At 56.4% G+C, this 17,279-nt stretch overlaps 1 protein-coding gene across 2 annotated transcripts in view; it reads right to left on the reverse strand.

Annotated features, from left to right (window-relative positions):
* Ppp1r37 (protein phosphatase 1 regulatory subunit 37) overlaps positions 1-17,279 on the reverse strand; it is a 43,006-nt gene that overhangs the window by 5,610 nt on the left and 20,117 nt on the right. For both annotated transcript variants that reach the window (XM_076838026.2, XM_076838027.2), the window contains exons 2-4: positions 1,427-1,524; positions 198-243; positions 13-113 (exon numbers count right to left, since the gene is read on the reverse strand). In XM_076838026.2, coding sequence (XP_076694141.1) covers positions 13-113; positions 198-243; positions 1,427-1,524 — 245 coding nt within the window. The remainder of the gene's footprint in view (positions 1-12; positions 114-197; positions 244-1,426; positions 1,525-17,279) is intronic.

Consider the following 17,279-nt stretch of genomic DNA (forward strand, 5'->3'; position numbering starts at 1 on the left):
GGGACTGCTCACGTCTTCATCCAGGTTGGTCTGCTCCAGGTCCACGACCTTGAACTGCAGCCTCTTGAAGACTTCTTCCAGGGCCTCACAGGTCTTGTAGTCAAGCTTCTCCCCTGGAAGAAGGCGGCGGCCCTGAGTAGGAGACCAGCGCCACCTCGTATGGCCCCCCACCGGCGGCTCCCAGCCTCCACACACACCTTTCAGGTCCAGGCAGTCAATGCGGTGCTCGAGGTCCTTGAACTCCTAAGAGCAGAGTGGGCTCTGGTCAGAGTGGGAAGACCCCGAAGACCCCCAAGAGACAGACTGGGCCAACAGTGGGGCGGCTAGAGTTTCATCAACTCTGCTGTCCTGGAGTGAGGCAGTGTGCCAGGGCAGGGCTGGGGGAGGGTGGCTGAACAAAGTCCCCCAGAATGCCCCAGGGCTGGAACTGGGGTATGCGCCCCTGAGAGTAGGAGGAGCTCTGTGGGGTCGGGGAGTGGGGTCAATGAGGACTGGCCTGGCCCCAGCCCCTCTCCACCAGTTGGGGGAGCAGCCCCGGGCATCTCCTGTGGGGTCCAGGCTGAGGGAAGACCACACACAGGGTGAGGCAGGAGCCCAGGAGGGCGGCAGACAGGGAGTCCTTCCAGCCCCCACCGGCTGAGCTCTCCATGTCCCCACAAGCACAGGTTCTGTTTTCTGGCTTCCCGCCTGTCACTCAAGGAACAGGCACCGTGAGGACGTCTAGGAGTGAGAGGCTAAGGCCTGCCTTGCCAACATCACCAGGCTGCCTCTATGCCCTGCAGCCACGCCGCGTGGCCCTCTTCCCCTGGACTGAGCAGCACCCATTTCTGGAATTCCTACAGAACCTCCCCACTCACACACAGAGGCTGCGCTCAGCAGAGCTGGCTGTGGGAGCAGCAGCCTAGAAACAGGTGACCTTGGAACCCCCTGGAGGGACTCATCCAGGGAGAGGGCAGAAGGCAGGGCTTTAGCAATGTGGCCAGGCTTGGTGAGCCAGGAACGTGCCCGGGAGACCCCATCTGCATAGACACAGACCAGTTCCCTGAGCCTGGGTCCTTCTGAACCAATAACCCAGTCTCTTCATACATGCAGAACGGGCCACAGACTGTGACCGTGGGGCCTCCTGGGGAGACTCGGCAAGAAATGAGAAGTGGACTTGGCCTTTTATATCTGTATTTTAATTTTTTAAAAAAAATCAGAGGATAAACGAGGATTGCATACATGGCCTTTCCCTGGGGACCACAATTTCTCTGGGGGCTGACAAATGCTGGAATTTCTCCCCTGATGATCCGTCCCAGGCTGCTCAGGCACCCAGGAGAGCCTGGTCAACTTCACAACTGAAGAGGATTTCCAAAGTTTCGCTCACAGGCCCTGGGTGGGTGGCAGCTGGGAAAGCCAGGGACCCCAGGGAGCAACCCCTCCGTACCTGCAGCTGCCTGAGGAGCTTGGGGACCTGCCTGCAGTTCAGCTTCTGGCAAGCCTGCCTGTAGGCGCCGATCACCTCGTCCACTGTCACGTTCTGGGCTGCAGGCAGAGGGGCGACCTGTGACTCCCCTGCCCTGCTCCACCCACAGCACCCAAGCCCAGCCGCCCCTCCAGGCCCTTCAGGGCCACTGCAGGACACCCCTAAAACAAGGCCCTTCAGGGCCACTGCAGGACACCCCCAAAACAAGTCAGTGCTGCCTGCACTGGGCTTAGTGCTGGGCTTCTGGACACCTAACTCCTCTCTGACTGGCTGTCTCCCCACTCCACTGAGAGCCCCAGAGGACAGGGCTGTGCCATCTAGGTCACCACCATGTCCCCAACACTGCTCAACATAGGGCCAGGTTCAGAGCAGATATTCACCGCTGTTTTCTGACAGAGGGAGGAAAGTTCATTTCCACCCTATGAGGAAACCAAGCTCAGAGACAAGAGCCTCCCACGAAACTACACAGCAGAGCTGGACTTGAACTCAGCTCCAAAACGCAACGCCTAGTGCCTCACGGACTCCCCTTCCCACAACACCCGGCACAGCCACAGCTGGCGGGGCAAAAGCCACGTGTCCCCGGCAGCACGTTATGGGCTGAGCCAAACCCCACGGCTGCACGTTCCTGCTCCGGGAAGCCCACCGCGTCCTTTCCGTAGGCCCACTCTGGCCTTTTCTGGACGTTTCATAAAAATGAAATCAAACACTGCGTGGCCTTTCTCAGCCGGCTTCCCGCTGAGCCTGTTCCTGGCTCCTGCTCGAGGGGCATCACAGCTGCCCTGCCACAGCCACATCCATCGGCTGCTATTTGTCCTCAGTGTCTGGCCGCTGGGGTGTGTTATTGGGTGACCAAGGAGAGTGGGAAGGAAAGGCTATGAGCAGGGGAGGGAGACGGCCAGGCCTTGCTGCAGATCTCAGGTGGCGGAGCAGAGTGGGCACACAGGTGACAGGCAGGTGGGGAATAGGCCAGAAGAGGGCTCTCAGCAGGCTTCCTTGCGCCACCCCCGCCCTGCTGCCCTCTGCTCTGCTCCTGGACCCCAGGGAGCTCCCAGTTGCCATCTCCATGAGGTCCCCACCTCTGGCCACCCTCTAGACCAGGGCCAGCACTCCTGGTCTCACGCAGCACTGCTCCATATTTTGGGGGAGGAAACCATAGTGCAAGGTGAGAAGTCACCTCCCTGGGGCTAGGCAGCTGGACAAGGCGAGTCTAGCGCTTGGCCCAGAACCCTTGCCGTAGTCTAGGGTGGCGCTGGGGTGCTGAGCTGCCGGTGTGGGGTGGGCGACAGATGGGCTGGAGCCAGGAGCAGCTGCAGGTGACCAGCAGCTTCCTAGGTGCTGGCTGCCCTGCCTGCAGACTGTGGGGCAGCTCTCTGACAAAGGCCCACGTGCTTATGGCCCAGAAACTGGCCCTGCTGGGAAGGCAGCACTCTGGACTCAGCAGCCACTCCAGCCTTGGTCTTGTCCAACTGGTGGCCTTGAACTTGAGGTGGGAAAATGACCCCCCTTTTTTGTAGTTGTAGAATTTTTACATGGTGCTGAGGAACGAACCCAGTGCCTCGCGCATGCTAGGCAAGCGCTCTGCCACTAAGCTACAGCCCCAGCCCAAGAAATGACCCCTTTATTTTCACTAAATTGAAATGGAGCATTTTCTTCTACCTTCTTATTAACATAGGTCAATACAGGAAAGAAAATGAATAGTACTTGACAGATACTGCCATCTTGTCATTAAAAGAAATGACAGATGTTTGTACATAAGTCACTGCAGATTTTGAATGCACATAACTGCTCTGAAAACAGAAGTCATCAGAGCTGCGGCTACCAACCATCATTTTGTGTGTCCATGAGGAAAAGCGTGAGTACTAGATAACCAACTTCTCTCTCTGGTGTTGGAGATTGAACCTAGGGGATCTTTACCACTGAGCTATATCCCAACCCTTTTTATTTTTTTAAACTCTAAGACAGGGTCTTGCTAACTTCCTAAGGCTGGCCTGGCAATTGCGATTCTCCTGCCTCAGCCTCCCGAGTTGCTGGGATTACAGGAGTGTGCTACCATTCCAGGCCTAGATGCAATTTTAAGAAGTGAGCTGAGCTAACTTGCATCCTTTGTAATCACATTTGATATTTTATCTTTTAAAGATTGAAGCAGGGGCCACAGGATTTAGTGGACACCAGGGTGAGAATCAAGACCGTAGACAGACCTGCTTTAAAGGGCCTCCAAGTCTCCAGGTACAGTGGCACACACCTGTAAATCCAGCTACTTGGGGGGCTGAGACAGGATTCCAAGTTTGAGGCCAGAGTTGGAAAAATAAAAGTGAAAAATAAAAATAAATTAAGAAGGACACATCCCCAGCCCTTTTTATTTTATTATTTTTTAAAATTTATAAAAAAAAAAAAAAAAGAAGGACATGCATGGGCTGGGGCTGAGCAGTAGCGTACTTGTCTGGCATGTGTGAGGCTCTAGGTTTGATTCTCACCACCACATATAAATAAATAAACAAACAAACAAATAAATAAAGATCTATCAACATCTTAAAAAAAAAAAAAGATGCAGCTCAGTAGCAGAATGCTTGCTTTGCATGTATGAGGCCCCAGGTTCAATCCCTGACACCACTTAAAAAAAAAAAAAAAAAAGGCCCCTGGTCCAGGGCTGGTTTGGTAAATTCAGATGGGCTATCTGGATGGACTAATATGGCCTCCCTAGCACGTCTCCACTCCTGCAGGGTCTACAGGAATAAGACTCATAAACAAACTCTGGAACTGCTATAGGTCCTTTAGGTGTGTAGGTCCAATGGCCCCTCCTCCAGGAAGGCCCACCTATAGCTTAGGCTGCCTCAGCTCCCCATCTGGCTCCTTCAGTCCCCTGAGATGCAGGATCCCAGGTCTGTCCACTGGGGTGTCACTCTTTGGGGAGGGAAGACCCAGGCTGTCTTGGTCACCACTATCTCCCTGGCACTGGGTCTTAGGGTAGATATGAAAACCCTTGTTGCCAGGTATGACGGCATATGCCTGAAACGGCAACTATTCAGGAGGCTGAGGCAGGAGGATCGCATGTTTGAGGCAATGCTGGGCAACTCAGTGTGTCTCGATTTCAAAAAAACAGGTTCAACCGCACAAGAATCACTGTCACTGCCAGAGCCTGGGCCCAGGGAGAGTACATGTGCCTCCTCCCTTTCAGGAAGGGAAACTGAGCTGAGGGGTGGAAAGGACTATGAATCCTCAGAGGAGGTTGGAAAGGAGGCCCCAGAGCAACTTGGTAACTCTCGGACACAAGAATGACCACTGCTCAAAAAAAAAAAAAAGAACTGTCAGCTGCTTCTTGTCAATTTTCTCTAAGATGGAGACACACCTTCAGGTCAGGGACAGACCCCATGAAAAACAGGTCAGGGCTCAGAGCTGGCCCACTGCAGCCCACGCTCTGGCAGCCAGCACCCCCCACCCTTGACAGTGTCCTCAGCACGTCTCAAGGCGTGACATATCACCAGTGGACAGATGGGGCAGTGTTTTTGGTGGCTTGGGAATGACGAGATTAATATTTATTTATGAGCATTTATGCCTAGATTAAGAACAAACTGGCAGCGGGGTAGGCGCTGTGGGGCACACCTGCGATCCCAGTGACTTGGGAGACTAAGACGGCAGGATGGCATGCAGCGAGAGCCTGTCTCAAAATAAAAGAGGTGGGGTGCAGTTCAGAGGTAGAGCTCCCCTGGGTCAACCCCAGAACCAAAAAAGCAGAGACTGGCACATCAAAACAAAACTCCACACTTGCTGTTACTTACGAATGAGGCTGAATATGTTCAAACTAAGAAGCAAAATAATGAGAGAAAAACTGAAGATAGAGACAGCAGCACAGGCACAGCAGAGATGTAGAGGTGGCATTTATTTGTATGGCACCTGTGACATGCCAGGCGCCACCCCGAGCAAACACACATGTCAATTTTGGGAACACATCTGTGCAGTGAGTACTCCTCATTTCCACTTCAGAGCAGAGGCTCAAAGGCTTGCCCAAGGTCACGGGGCAAGCAGCCTGCAGCTAGGAGCTGGCCTGGGGTGCGCTGGCCCTCGTGTGTGCACCAGCAGCTCGAGGGCCTGCCGGGGGCACTCTGCAGACCCGCAGGTGCTCACTCAGCCCTGCAGCCTCCCACTAGTTTCCGCCCCCCAGGAGGCAGCTCCTGCTCTCCACTAACCCAGGGACAGGCCCCCAAAGCATATGCTGAACAACCAAACACACGGGAGGCTGGCACTCGCTGGCACGGTAAAGGCAAGTTGTGCAAGTGCGTGCATTCAAGGGGCAGGCCTTGGGTGTGTGCCCTGAGTCCCATGTTCTGCTCCAACTGGAGCCAGGGCTGGAGTTGAAGTGGTTACCAGGAGGGGAGGGCGGGGTGTGTGCGTGTTCAAAAGCATGTGCAGGGGATGGAATCACAGAGGGAACGGTTTACAGTGAGACCCAGGTTCGGAGCCTTGCCTGCCAAGGGTGTGACAAGTGATCACAGTGACCTCTTCCTCTCTGAAAGGGATGTCTGTGGAGTCTCAGGAGATAAGGGGCATGAGGGCACTGAGAAGCAGCTGGCACCACAACACAGCGCTGGGTTGGCCAGCAGAAGACACAGCTGGAGAACAAGATGATGGGGTGGCCTCGTCGAGTCCTGGGAACTGGCCCTGGTGAGGCCAATGCCACGCACTGTCTGCACACAGGCTTGGCCAGCCGTTGCCCCATGGGATGGCCTAATTATATCTCCATTTGTCCTCGGGGAGAGCACCAGAGGGCAAGATGTCCACCTAGGTCACAGAGCCAGGTGTGGCGGGACTGGAACACACTCCCAGGCCTGTCTTGCTCTGAAACTGAAGCTGAGCTGAGCCACCCCGACTGGCCCAAGGAGCAGGCAGGCTGCTGGGAGCCCTGGACTCTCGGGGCCGAGATCCAGGCGAGACAGCCTTTGCTGCAGCTGGGTCTCTGAAGCCCACCGGAAGCTACCACAGCCTCCCAGGGGCAGGCTAGGGGCAAAGAGGGCTGCTTCCCTCTACCGGGGTTGTCACAAAGGGAGAGAGAGATGCCTGATGCTGGGTGTCAGGTGTTAGGTGGCTCTTACATGTGCTCACACAGGTGAGGTGGCACCCTTGAGATGCGAGGACAGGGGCTGCTGTGGCTCAAGCCAGCCTTGCCAGCCCGAAGCTGGTGGAGTCACACCACCAGGAAGCAGCGCGGGTGGAGGAGCGGAAGGGCACCCGCACAGGCCCAGAGTAGAACGCTAAGACCTGCCCTCCACCAGGCACGCTGTCCCCATCCAGAACAGCTTTCCCACACCAGGGGCCCCCGTGTGAAGGGTGCCTCTGGCAGCTGGGTTCAAGAGAGTACAGAGTCAGGAGGTCCCAGCTAGGGCCAGGCCAAGTGATCTGAGAGCAAACATACCCAGGATACCGCAGCTCTGCAGAGCAGGCGCTGCTTCACTATTCTGGAAAAAGAAGGAAGGAGCAGGAGGAGCCAGTGAAGGAGAGGGGGCGTCCCAGAGGCCCAGCCCTGGGCGCAGCTTTGCACTCTTACTCAGAAGGCACTCTAGGACCTGGCAGGCCCCGAAGGTGTCCCTGTGAGGCTTCAGGGATACGGAGGCAGACTGCAGGGAACAATTCCTGGGGTGGGAGTGATTGTGGCAGTGAGGGGGCAGATCCAGGGACCAGGAGGCTGCTGGACAGGATGGGGAGCAGTGGAGGCTGAGGGGTGATGACTGTGGGCCTCTCCCTCCTGCTCAGGAGTCAGGAGTCACTGGGGCTGGGAGCAGTGCAAAGACTCCTCGAGGAACGGGGATCTCCTGCAGGCCTTGGGAGAGGCCCTGGTTGTGACCCAACAGGTAGGCTGCAGGGACTGGCACACCAGGTGGCACTCCTGAGGGGCCCTTCCATTTCAGGCAGTGCACCCCAGCCCCGACCTTCCATTTGGTGGCAAACAGGCAGCATGAGGCAGGAAGGCAGGGCCAGGACTGTGGGCATGGAGGAGCTCACGTCACAGGCAGGCTGGGCAGTCCCGGCCACCAGAGAGACCACCTTTTAGTGTCCTCTTTTCAGAGCAGACTCAGAGATGGAAAGCGGAAGGGGGTTGAGACTGGAAGACAGAGGTCTGGCCTGACTTTAAAACGCACAGAGTCACAATGCAGGTCACATTTTTGGCACTTAGTTTAGGTTTTGCAGGACACAGGCTCTACCAAAAGCAAACAATCATAAGCAGGGCACGGTGACGTGTGACTACAATTCCAGCTACTTGGGAGGCCAAAGCACGAGAATTTTAAGTTTGAAGCCAGCCTCAGCGACTTAGCCAGGCCTTGCCTCAAAATAAAAAGTGACAAGGGCTGGGATGTGGCTCAGTGGTAGAGCACTCCTGGTTCAATCCCTAGTCGTCTACCCTAAAAGGAAAGCAGCCACAGGTGGCGTGCAAGAAGTGAGCACGGGTGTGCTCGAATACAGCTTTTATTCACAAACTCTGGCCACAGCTTAGGCTCGGCCAGCTTGGATTACGTCTCCGTGCTGTCACACTCATAAGAAACTAGGCGGCTTTTTGCAAGGTGAGCTGGGGACGCTGATGGGGCAGGAGAGGAGCTTACCTTTCTCTGCATCTTTTATAACTTTTAAGTGCCAAGATGTATACAGATACTACCACGCGAAACGCTCCCACATCAGTGAAGAGAACCCAACTGGGCCGGGCTGGGGCTCAGTGGGGGGGCGCTTGCCTAGCACACAGAGGCACTGGATTCTATCCTCAGCACCACATAAAAGCAAATTAATTGTAAAAACAAAGTTATAAAAAAAATACTTCTTTAAAAAGAAAGGAAGAAAACATAACGGCCCCCCGCCCTGCACAGCCCCCATGTCTGCCTGTCCTAGGAGGCCAGGCTTCCACAACTGCCGACCCAGAAGGCTCTGGTTCCAGAGGACTGAGGCAGGTGGTCAACAGGACTTGGACCCCTGAGAACCGGGGTGGGGCAGGGTGGGGAAGGTGGAGGCGAATGTGACTCAGGCCAGGGTCACTGAAGGAGGGCGAGACAGATGGGGCAGCACGGAGGCCACTTGGATACATGTCACTCTGTGCAGAGGGAATGGAGACAAGTATTAATTATATAATCTCGAAAAGGGAAGTCGACAGTAATTGTGGTATTTTTCAGAATCCTGCAGTCAGACAGGTGTGGCAGGCCTCCAGGAGAGAGGTCTACGCTCTTGCCCATGATAACAACTGCCACCAAAAGTGGAGCTGGGCCTAGGTTCCACCTGCAGCCACACCACCTTGCAGCCCCCCAGCCTTGGCTTCCCGGCTTCTCGCTGCATGAGCAGCACATCTCCGGAGCTCAGCCCTGGGCATGGGACACAGGGAGTCCCCGCTCTGCCCAGTTCAGCTGCTGAGGCCAGGCTACGCCCACCACAGCCACTCCACCCGACAAGGGGACATGATCGCCACTCTTGGCTCAGGTGTCCCCTCCTCTGGGGAGTGCCCCCTGACCCCACAAGGCAAGGCAGGCCCCACCCTCTGGCCTCCCCATCTCTGTCGTGGAGAGCAGCGTGTCTCTTGCTGTGATTCCAACACTGCCCAGTGTGGGACCAGGCAGAGAAGGAGCCAAGACAGGCCGAGTGAATGGACAGGAAAAGCGGCTGCTGCCTGGCCACTGGACCAGGCCCTGTGTTTAGGGAGGCTCCAAGGTCCAGCGGACCAGGAACCGACAGGAGGCAAGGGAGGCGGGTCAGGAAAGTACAGAGCTACCAGCACAGAGCCACACGGATGGCTCTCTACTCAGCCCCAGTCCCCACCGGGCACGCTGATGAATGCTTCATTACTGCATCTCTAGTTCACATCATCATCCTGCGGAGCAGCTGTGTCCAGCCCACCACCCCTGCACAAAGAGGGACTGCCTCGGCGACACCTATGGTCTTCTGTGACCAAGCACACTGCAGATGGCAGAGAGACGATCATACTAAGGGCTGTCCCTGTCCTCTCCTGGCGTCCCCAAGGTTCTGGGGACCCTGGCCTCAGGCTGGACAGATGGGTTGTGGAGGCCTGGAAATGCAGCCTTCCCCAACATGCGACAGCGGGCACAGGGGCGGCTGTCAAGGCTGCACCGTTCTCCACCGAGCTCTGGGATGGTGGGCCAGCCGCGGCCCCAGCAGAGCAGCCCTCCGAGGTTTCCACTTTGGGGTGGAAACGCCCCTTCCTCAAAGTCACCCCCATAAGCAGCCACCTATTCCCCCACATGCCAGCCCTCTCCCAGAGCCCCCTGCATGGTCAGGGGAACAAACGTGAAAACAGTCGCAGAACAGCACCAAGGCCACGAGGGAGAGGGGCCACTGGTGAGAGGCCCTGGGGAAGCCTCCCTGCGGTCTGCAAGGGTGAGAGGCCCTGCAAAGAAAGCTGTCTCAGGCAGAGGGAGGGTGTGACCCAGTACAGGGACAGGAGACCGCATGGCACTTCTGGTGTGTGAGAGGAAAGAGGGCCAGTAAGGAGACTGGAAGGAGGTGGCACCCAGAGGCAGGCAAAGCTTGTGGGAAGCAGAGATGCCGCTCATCCAGGGCGGGCAGGGGTTCTACCCCGTGTAGTCGTCAAGGTGTCCGGAACTTTGTCAGTGACAAAGCCATCTCAGCACTGCCTTGGGGCCTTTGCACCAGCAGCGTGTTTGGCCTTACACTCCCCCATGCCAGCCCCCTCCCTCCCTGCAAGTCTCTGCTCCAAAGTCACCTCAACAGTCTTCCCTGATCAGCTTCTACTGAAATCGCTCCTCTGTCACCATCCACTCCACATCTTATTCTGTGGCACTTTTCATGACCTGACGTGAAGCTCTATAGTCTGCGTGTTCACACTACGAGCTCAAGAAATACCTGCTGGCAGAACCAGTGAGCGCCAGGGGACTGGGGGATGGGGCTGTGCAGCGGGAAGGACTGAGCAGCTAGAGCCAACGCCTCCAAGGACCTCCTGAGAGCTGTGAGCCGGGTGAGAGGTTCCGTCCTGTGTTCCTGCGTCACCAAGGTGGGGAGCACAGGGCTTCCTGCAGCCTAAGATAGGAAGGAGTCAGGAGGCCCGCACAGCGGCATTGCCACTGCAGGGGTGCCACGCTGCGGGCTGGCCTCCTTCGTCTCCAGCCCTTAGCCACACTGCTCTGGGCCCAGAATCGGAGCCTGGGACCACAGACACTAGGCTCAACTCAGCTGGCCCCGGCCAGGCCCTCCCACAGCAGTACCTTTCCAGAAGGGCATCGGGCAGGCTGACACACACTCAAACCCAGGCCCCGAGATGCCAGGCAGAGCCCACAGAAGCCCCCAGCAGCTGACTGTATCTAGAGGGTCCCTTCAGCCCAGGAAGCACAGCAGTTGTCACCTCTACCTATCACACAGCACACATGGCTACCTGTGAAGGCCCTGCTCCTGTCAGGAGACCCCTGGGAGGTGGCATTGGTGACTGGTACTAGTCAGTTTTCTCAGGGTGAGGAGGTACCTCCAGACTCCAGCCGCCTTCCTTATTTGGAGGACTCCCCACCCTTGGACTCTAGCACCTGGCTCGTGCCCTCCCTAGGGCCCACTGCCCACCTGCCTGCAGGCTCCTCCCCGCACAGTCCTCTGCTACAGATTGGCAGGAATCTGCCTACACCAGGGTACCACGGCCGACACCTGCCCTGTCTCACGTAGGAAATCAGAGGCCCGAAGAGAAGGTCTCATTTCACAGTGGGGTCTACATCCAGGGCTATTCTGGTGACTACATCCCTCTAGCCACTGCGTCCCCAACACTGACCACCCTCAGCCCCGCCGAAGCCTCAGCAGCACTCAGCACAGAAGGTGCGTTGGGGCCGCCTCCCCCACACCGGGTGATTTCCTGGCCTCATCTCATGGCTCCTAGCAGCACTGAGCAGGCATCATTTCCACTCTCCCAAGTAGGCTGGGAGGTGAGAAGCGACCTCCCAGGACACGCTTCCAGAGGAAAGCAGATGCAGGGCTGGGTCCTCGCCTGCCACCCTCCAAATCCGGGATTCTGAGCGGCTAGGAAGGCTCCATTCACCCCGGTGGGTGATCGTGGAATTCTCCACTTCAACTTTCTTTCTTTCTTTTTTTTTTTTTTTAATATTTTTTATTGTTGATGGACTTTATTGTCTTTATTTTTATGTGGTGCTGAGGTTCGAACCCAGTGCCTCATGCATGCTAGGCGAGGACGCTACCACTGAGCCACAACCCCAGCCCTCCACTTCAACTTTCTAAGAGGGTTTTTTGAGTACATTCCCCAAAGTAGGAAGCTGAGGTTTAGAATTCTTCAGCACTCTGATTCTCATACCGAGAAACGCAAGTTAAGTGAAGACACATGGAGCCGGGTGCAATGGCACATGCCCGCAACCCCTGCGGACAAGGAGGCTGGTGCAGGAGGACTGCAAGCGCAAGGCCAGGCTCAGCGAGGCCCTAAACAACTTGGTGAGACACTGTCTCAGACAAAGAAAAAAGGAGGGGGCTGGGGATGTGGCTCAGTGGTAAAGGGCCCCAGCATTCAATCCCTAGTCCAAAAAAAAAGGTACACCGCAATATCAGTTTTACCAATCAAACAGATTAACGACCAAAATCTGGGCAGCACACGATGCTATCTGTGGGACTGGGGGAAGCCAGCTCACCAGCAGGTGCTGGGTGTGAACACGGGTAAGACCCCTTTAAAGGACAATTTAGCAGAACCTGTCTGAAGTACAAATGCATACACACTTTGATCCCGCGATGCCATTCCTAAAAATTCATCCTACAGAGCCACTTGCCAGTGCCAAATTCCATATTAAAAGGTTATTCACTGCACTGCCTACTGATGCACAACTGGAACCACCCAGTACCCACCAACAGGGGACCAGGGGACCCAGTTCCCCCATGTAATGGAACCCTGTGGAGCCTACGCTCTCTAAGCCCCAACAGAGCAACAGCTGAGGTACTAGAAAGAAAACTGAAAGGTGCAGGGCGGTATGCGTGGGAATGTGACCTGTTTTTTTGTTGTTGCTGTTAACCAAACAAAACCATTGTTTTAACCAGGGACTGGACCCAGGTGCTTAACCACTGAGCCATGTCCCCAGCCCTTTTTATATTTTATTTTGAGACATGGTCTCAACAAATTCCTGAGACTGGCTTTGAACTTGCGATCCTCTTGCCTCAGCCACCCAAGCTGCTGGGGTTATAGGTGTGTGGCTGGCATCCAGCTGAATGCCACCTGTTGTGAAATAAAGGGGGGGAAATAAAAATCTGATCTCATCATTAAGAAGCAAAGTAACACAGAGCTGGGGCAGCAGGTGAAGCAGCCCGTGAAGCCACTTGAGGGGTAAAGCCTTCAAGCAGGGAGGCCACTCAGGGTTGCGGGCAGCATGGAGTTGGGCTCTTCTCTGAGCACCACAGCCCCAGCCTCCCCAGTGGTTTTGTCCTGGGCCTGGGCAGGTGACAGCAGAGGACTGAAGAGAGCTGCCTTGGAGCTGAGTGTCGCCAGCATTTCAGAAGCAACTCAGAAAAATTTATAAGAAAAACAGTCTTTTTTTTTTAAAGAGAGTGATAGAGAATTTTATTATTTTTTAGTTTTTGGTGGACACAACATTTTTGTTGGTACGTGGTGCTGAGGATCGAACCCGGGCTGCACACATGCCAGGGGAGCGCGCTACCGCTTGAGCCACATCCCCAGCCCTAGAAAAACAGTCTTGAGGTGGACAGCTGATGCGCTGGCAAAATAATGGGGGTGGAGACAGCAGGGGTACAGTTACCAGCCACACTATGGTCATCAGTGAAACCGGAAAGTGGTCACTTTGGGCTCATTGTACTTCTTTCATAAACTGGAAAATGTCCCTTTAAAAAAAAAAAAAAGTAAATGAGGGGAAAGCAAGTGGTCAGAGCTGGGGCCCCAGCAGCCAGAGGTGGCCTAAGGCTGGGAGGGAAAACTGGCTCTCACTTGAGCAGCAAGCAGCAGCAGGACTGGGCCAAGGTCACCTTTGGCCACACCCTCCATTATAAAGGCTGGTGTGGCCTCAGTGGCAGCCACCCTAAGGGCTCCTTAGGGCTGCGGGAAGGCAGGACTTCAGAGCCCACACTCAGGCACAAGGACAACTGGAAGGAGGGCTCTCCAAGGAGAACTAGGAACTGGGGCTCCAGCCCACGCCCGTGACTGCAGAGGGGAGCCCACGGCAGCTGTGCTCTAGCCGCCCCTCAGGCAGCCCCCTCATGTACTTGAGGCTCACTGAAGCCCTCCCCATGCCCCAGGAACTGGGGGAGGCCCAGGACCCCTGCCCAAGACAAAAAAGAGGAAGTACACAGAGGTGACAGCTTGAGTCACCACATTCCCCAGGGACCTTCCTCTTTCACTGCTAAGCCTTGGGGTGGCCTTCCAGGTGAAACTCCAACGTCAGCTTGCGGCCACTCACCGTCCGGGAGGTGTCCTCACTCCCCAGGCCCCGGGTTTCGCCACCCACTCGCCCCTGAGAATCCTCTCCCCACGACTGGGCATTCTGCAGGGTATTCTGGGGGACAGTGATTCAGGGCCACAGGTGTGGGCACAGAAGGAGGTGACGTGCCCTCCCAAGGAGAGCATGCTCTCTAAGTCAACAGGGACAATTGCCAAGATGTATCAGAAGGAAACTGAAAGGTGCAGGGCAGCAAGCATCCGCCCCACTGGGTGGCGGGAGGAGGTCCGGGCGAAGATCTGTCCCGGGTTGGCTGTTCTGAAGACCCTCACCTGGGACTGCTCCGAAAGTGAAGGGATGTTGGTGGCACTACCCTTCCCAATGAGCGTCCCTCAGATTCCTCGCACCCCATCAGGAGCTCAGTGACTGAGGGACACTCAGGGCTGGAAACCACAGGGCTTGGGAGCTGGCGCTGTCCCCCAGACTTTGTCCAGTCCACGTGGCAGGATGTCCAGGGCGAGGAAGAGCAGCAGCTTCCCCCAGCCACACCTGCCAGGTTCCCAGGACCAACTCCACCGCCTCGCTCTTGCGACCCAGCCTATGAGCTGCACTGGTTTTTGCCCTGGTGGCACACAGCCAGTCCCTGTCACAGTAGGGAGGCTGAGATGATCCCTAGGCTGCACTCTCCCCAGCAGCTGGAGCTGCAGGGCTGCGCCCAGTGGGCCGGGAGAGCAGGGGTGTGCGGGAGAGCGAGTGCCCGCCCACCCGCCCACCCGCCCGCTGTTCCTGCCCCTGAGCCAAGCAGCAGGCCCATTCAGCCTATGGTGGCCCTGCCATGAAGCACGCCAGGCTCTGCCACACCTGCTTTGCACTGTCTGTTCTCTGCACTGAGGATGATGACCAGGACCAGGCCTCCCAGGTGGCCCTTGCTGAGGAGGCCCCACATCCCCTCCACCTGCACACCAGCCCTCTCTCTGACCCGTGTGCTCCTGACCTGGGTCTACAACTGCTCCCCATGGCTAGTATGTCACTGGGGCCTCAGTTCAGATGCTACCTCGTCCCAGACGCCTTCTGACCCTTTCTACAGCAGCACTCCCTGGGGACCCTTGCCTGCCCGTCCCCTCACAGAGCACACCCCGACCATGGGAATCTGCTTATTTTTCACTCCATCCTAGAGCCGGGGCTCCCTGAGCCTGGATGTCACTGGGCTGTCTCAAGCAGATGTCTGAGAAGGAATGAAAGTGCCACTCTGCTCTGGGAAATGGGGACAGTACCCACCGGCCCTTCTCTCCAGAGTCACAGCTTACAAGGAAGAGAAGCCACATTGTGCCCTAGCAGGAAGGCCTGACAGGGTGAGGTTGTGATATCCAAAGATGTGACACCTCAGCTCTCAGGGTGACAAGAGGTAGTCTCCTCTGCCTCTCCTGGGGGGAAGCAGCACAACCAGGGACCCCTACCGCAGGAGGTGGCTGGCTTCTGGCCAACAGCTAGAGCCAGCCCTGCAGGCCAGGGCATGGCAGGGAGGTGGGAGGCCACAGATGGCAGGTGCTCTGCTGCCACCCACCTCACCCTGACTTTATAAGCCACTTGGCTGACAGGGACACGAATGGTCAGAAGACACCCACAGCTTCCAAGACACAGAAATGAGGCAGAGCAGGCCAGTTCCCTGCCGCCTGGCACAGAGCTGTCACCAGGAGGTCACGCCAAGGCCAAAGGAGCTTCCTGAGGAAACCGAAGTCCAGATCCTCATTCTGGTCTCAGGTCTGCAGCCAGCACCAAGCGCCTGAGTCCTAGCTGTGTGACAGACACTTTTTCAGTATAAATTATGAACATGAACAACAGCAGACACTCGTCACTCCACTTACTCTCCCCAACAACCCTAGGATGTGGGGCTCACCCCCATTTTTCAACTGTTCCCAGTTGGGGCTCAGGGAGATACTGAGCCAATAAAAGGGAGGGTGGGCACTCCAGCCAGAGCAGCCTGTGCCCTCACAGTCCTCGCTGGCCACTGCTCTGGTGATCACCTGCCCTGCCTCCCCAGAGGGACTATCTGAGGTTTGGGGAAACGGCAGGGCACATTGCTGAGGACACATCACGTGCAGGCAGGCCTGACCGTGCAGCTGCTCCACCAGGCCTGGGGTGCAGGTGGCCGCGCCCTGGAGGACAGCACAAGGTGGTGTCTCCAAGTTGCTGAGGCTGGCCTCAGACTTTTTTTTTTTTTTTAATATTTTTTAGTTGTCTGCCCTCGGCCCTGGCACCTCAGGCTCTGTCCCAGCCATTGGTCTGTTTCCTCAAACCTTTTCCTCAGGCTGCAGCTGTGCTACATGTGGCCCACCTCTCACGTCGCCCCTTCTGGACAGTGAGCCTGAGATGCAGGGCCAGGTGGGTCCTGGCCACTGCTGTGTCTCCAGCATGGGACTAGGCACAAACTCAAGCCTGGCTGAATGAGCACCTGAACCCCACAAAACACAGACGACACTGTGCTGAATGAAGATAGACGTCACCATGTAACACAAATGCCCAAGACTAGACCTAGCCCAGGGTTTTCTGCCGGAAGGCATGCGGGGTTGGGGGGACTCTGTTGTGGCCTCCATGACCCCCATCTGGAAAGGGATATGTGCGGCTGAACAAGCTGGTGACTTTAAGCCTCGTGATCTGAACGCACCTCTGAGACACAGGAAATGAGTGACCTAGTGAGGGCGTGGCCTCCAGAACCAGCCTGCGTATCTGGTGGTGCCTACCTGGCCGTCTACAGAGCCCAGGCCTCCTCCTCTGAAAACTGTCCCGCCACAAGGCAGAGCTGCCCTCGGGAGTCCCGTTTGACAGGGAGGTGGCAGAATCTTAGCGAGTCTACACAACCACTATGTTGGGCACCTGGACTAAGTGGCCTTGTCCAGCTGGTGGGATGGCCAGGCTTTGTGCTTGTGGAAAGTCCAGTGGGAGGAGAGGTTCTAAAGACAGAAAGAGGAACAAGGAATGTGCGTGGTCAGAGCCCAGGTGCAAACCTAGTTCCTGCCAGCGTCTGAGCCCTGGGGAGCTGCAGAGGCCCGTGTCCTTCTGATGAACACCTCATGACTTCACACAGCCCCACGTGGATCTGGCCCTGATGACAACTGTCACAGACACTGGCTCCGGTCTCCTCATGGTTGTGCCTCCTCAACTGGAAAATGGAGCCAATGACATACAAGCACATACGCCAAGCAAGCAGTGACTTCCAGAAGCAGTCAGCAAGGCCACCCGGCTAGAGTGTCAGCACAGGCCGGTGCTCCGTGAACAACAGCCACTGTCCTGGCAGCCCAGGGCCTGGCGGATCGGCCAGAGGGACTGGAGGAATGAAGATAAACAAAACCATTGGCGACAGCCAGATGTTCGCCAAGCAGCTGCCCCCAAACCAGCTGCCTCTGCCAGTCCCCTGCACCCCACCTCGGAAACACTGGCCACACACCTTCTCA

Source organism: Callospermophilus lateralis, chromosome 18 (genome assembly GCF_048772815.1).
Source record: "Callospermophilus lateralis isolate mCalLat2 chromosome 18, mCalLat2.hap1, whole genome shotgun sequence".
Classification (NCBI taxonomy): Eukaryota; Metazoa; Chordata; class Mammalia; order Rodentia; family Sciuridae; genus Callospermophilus; species Callospermophilus lateralis.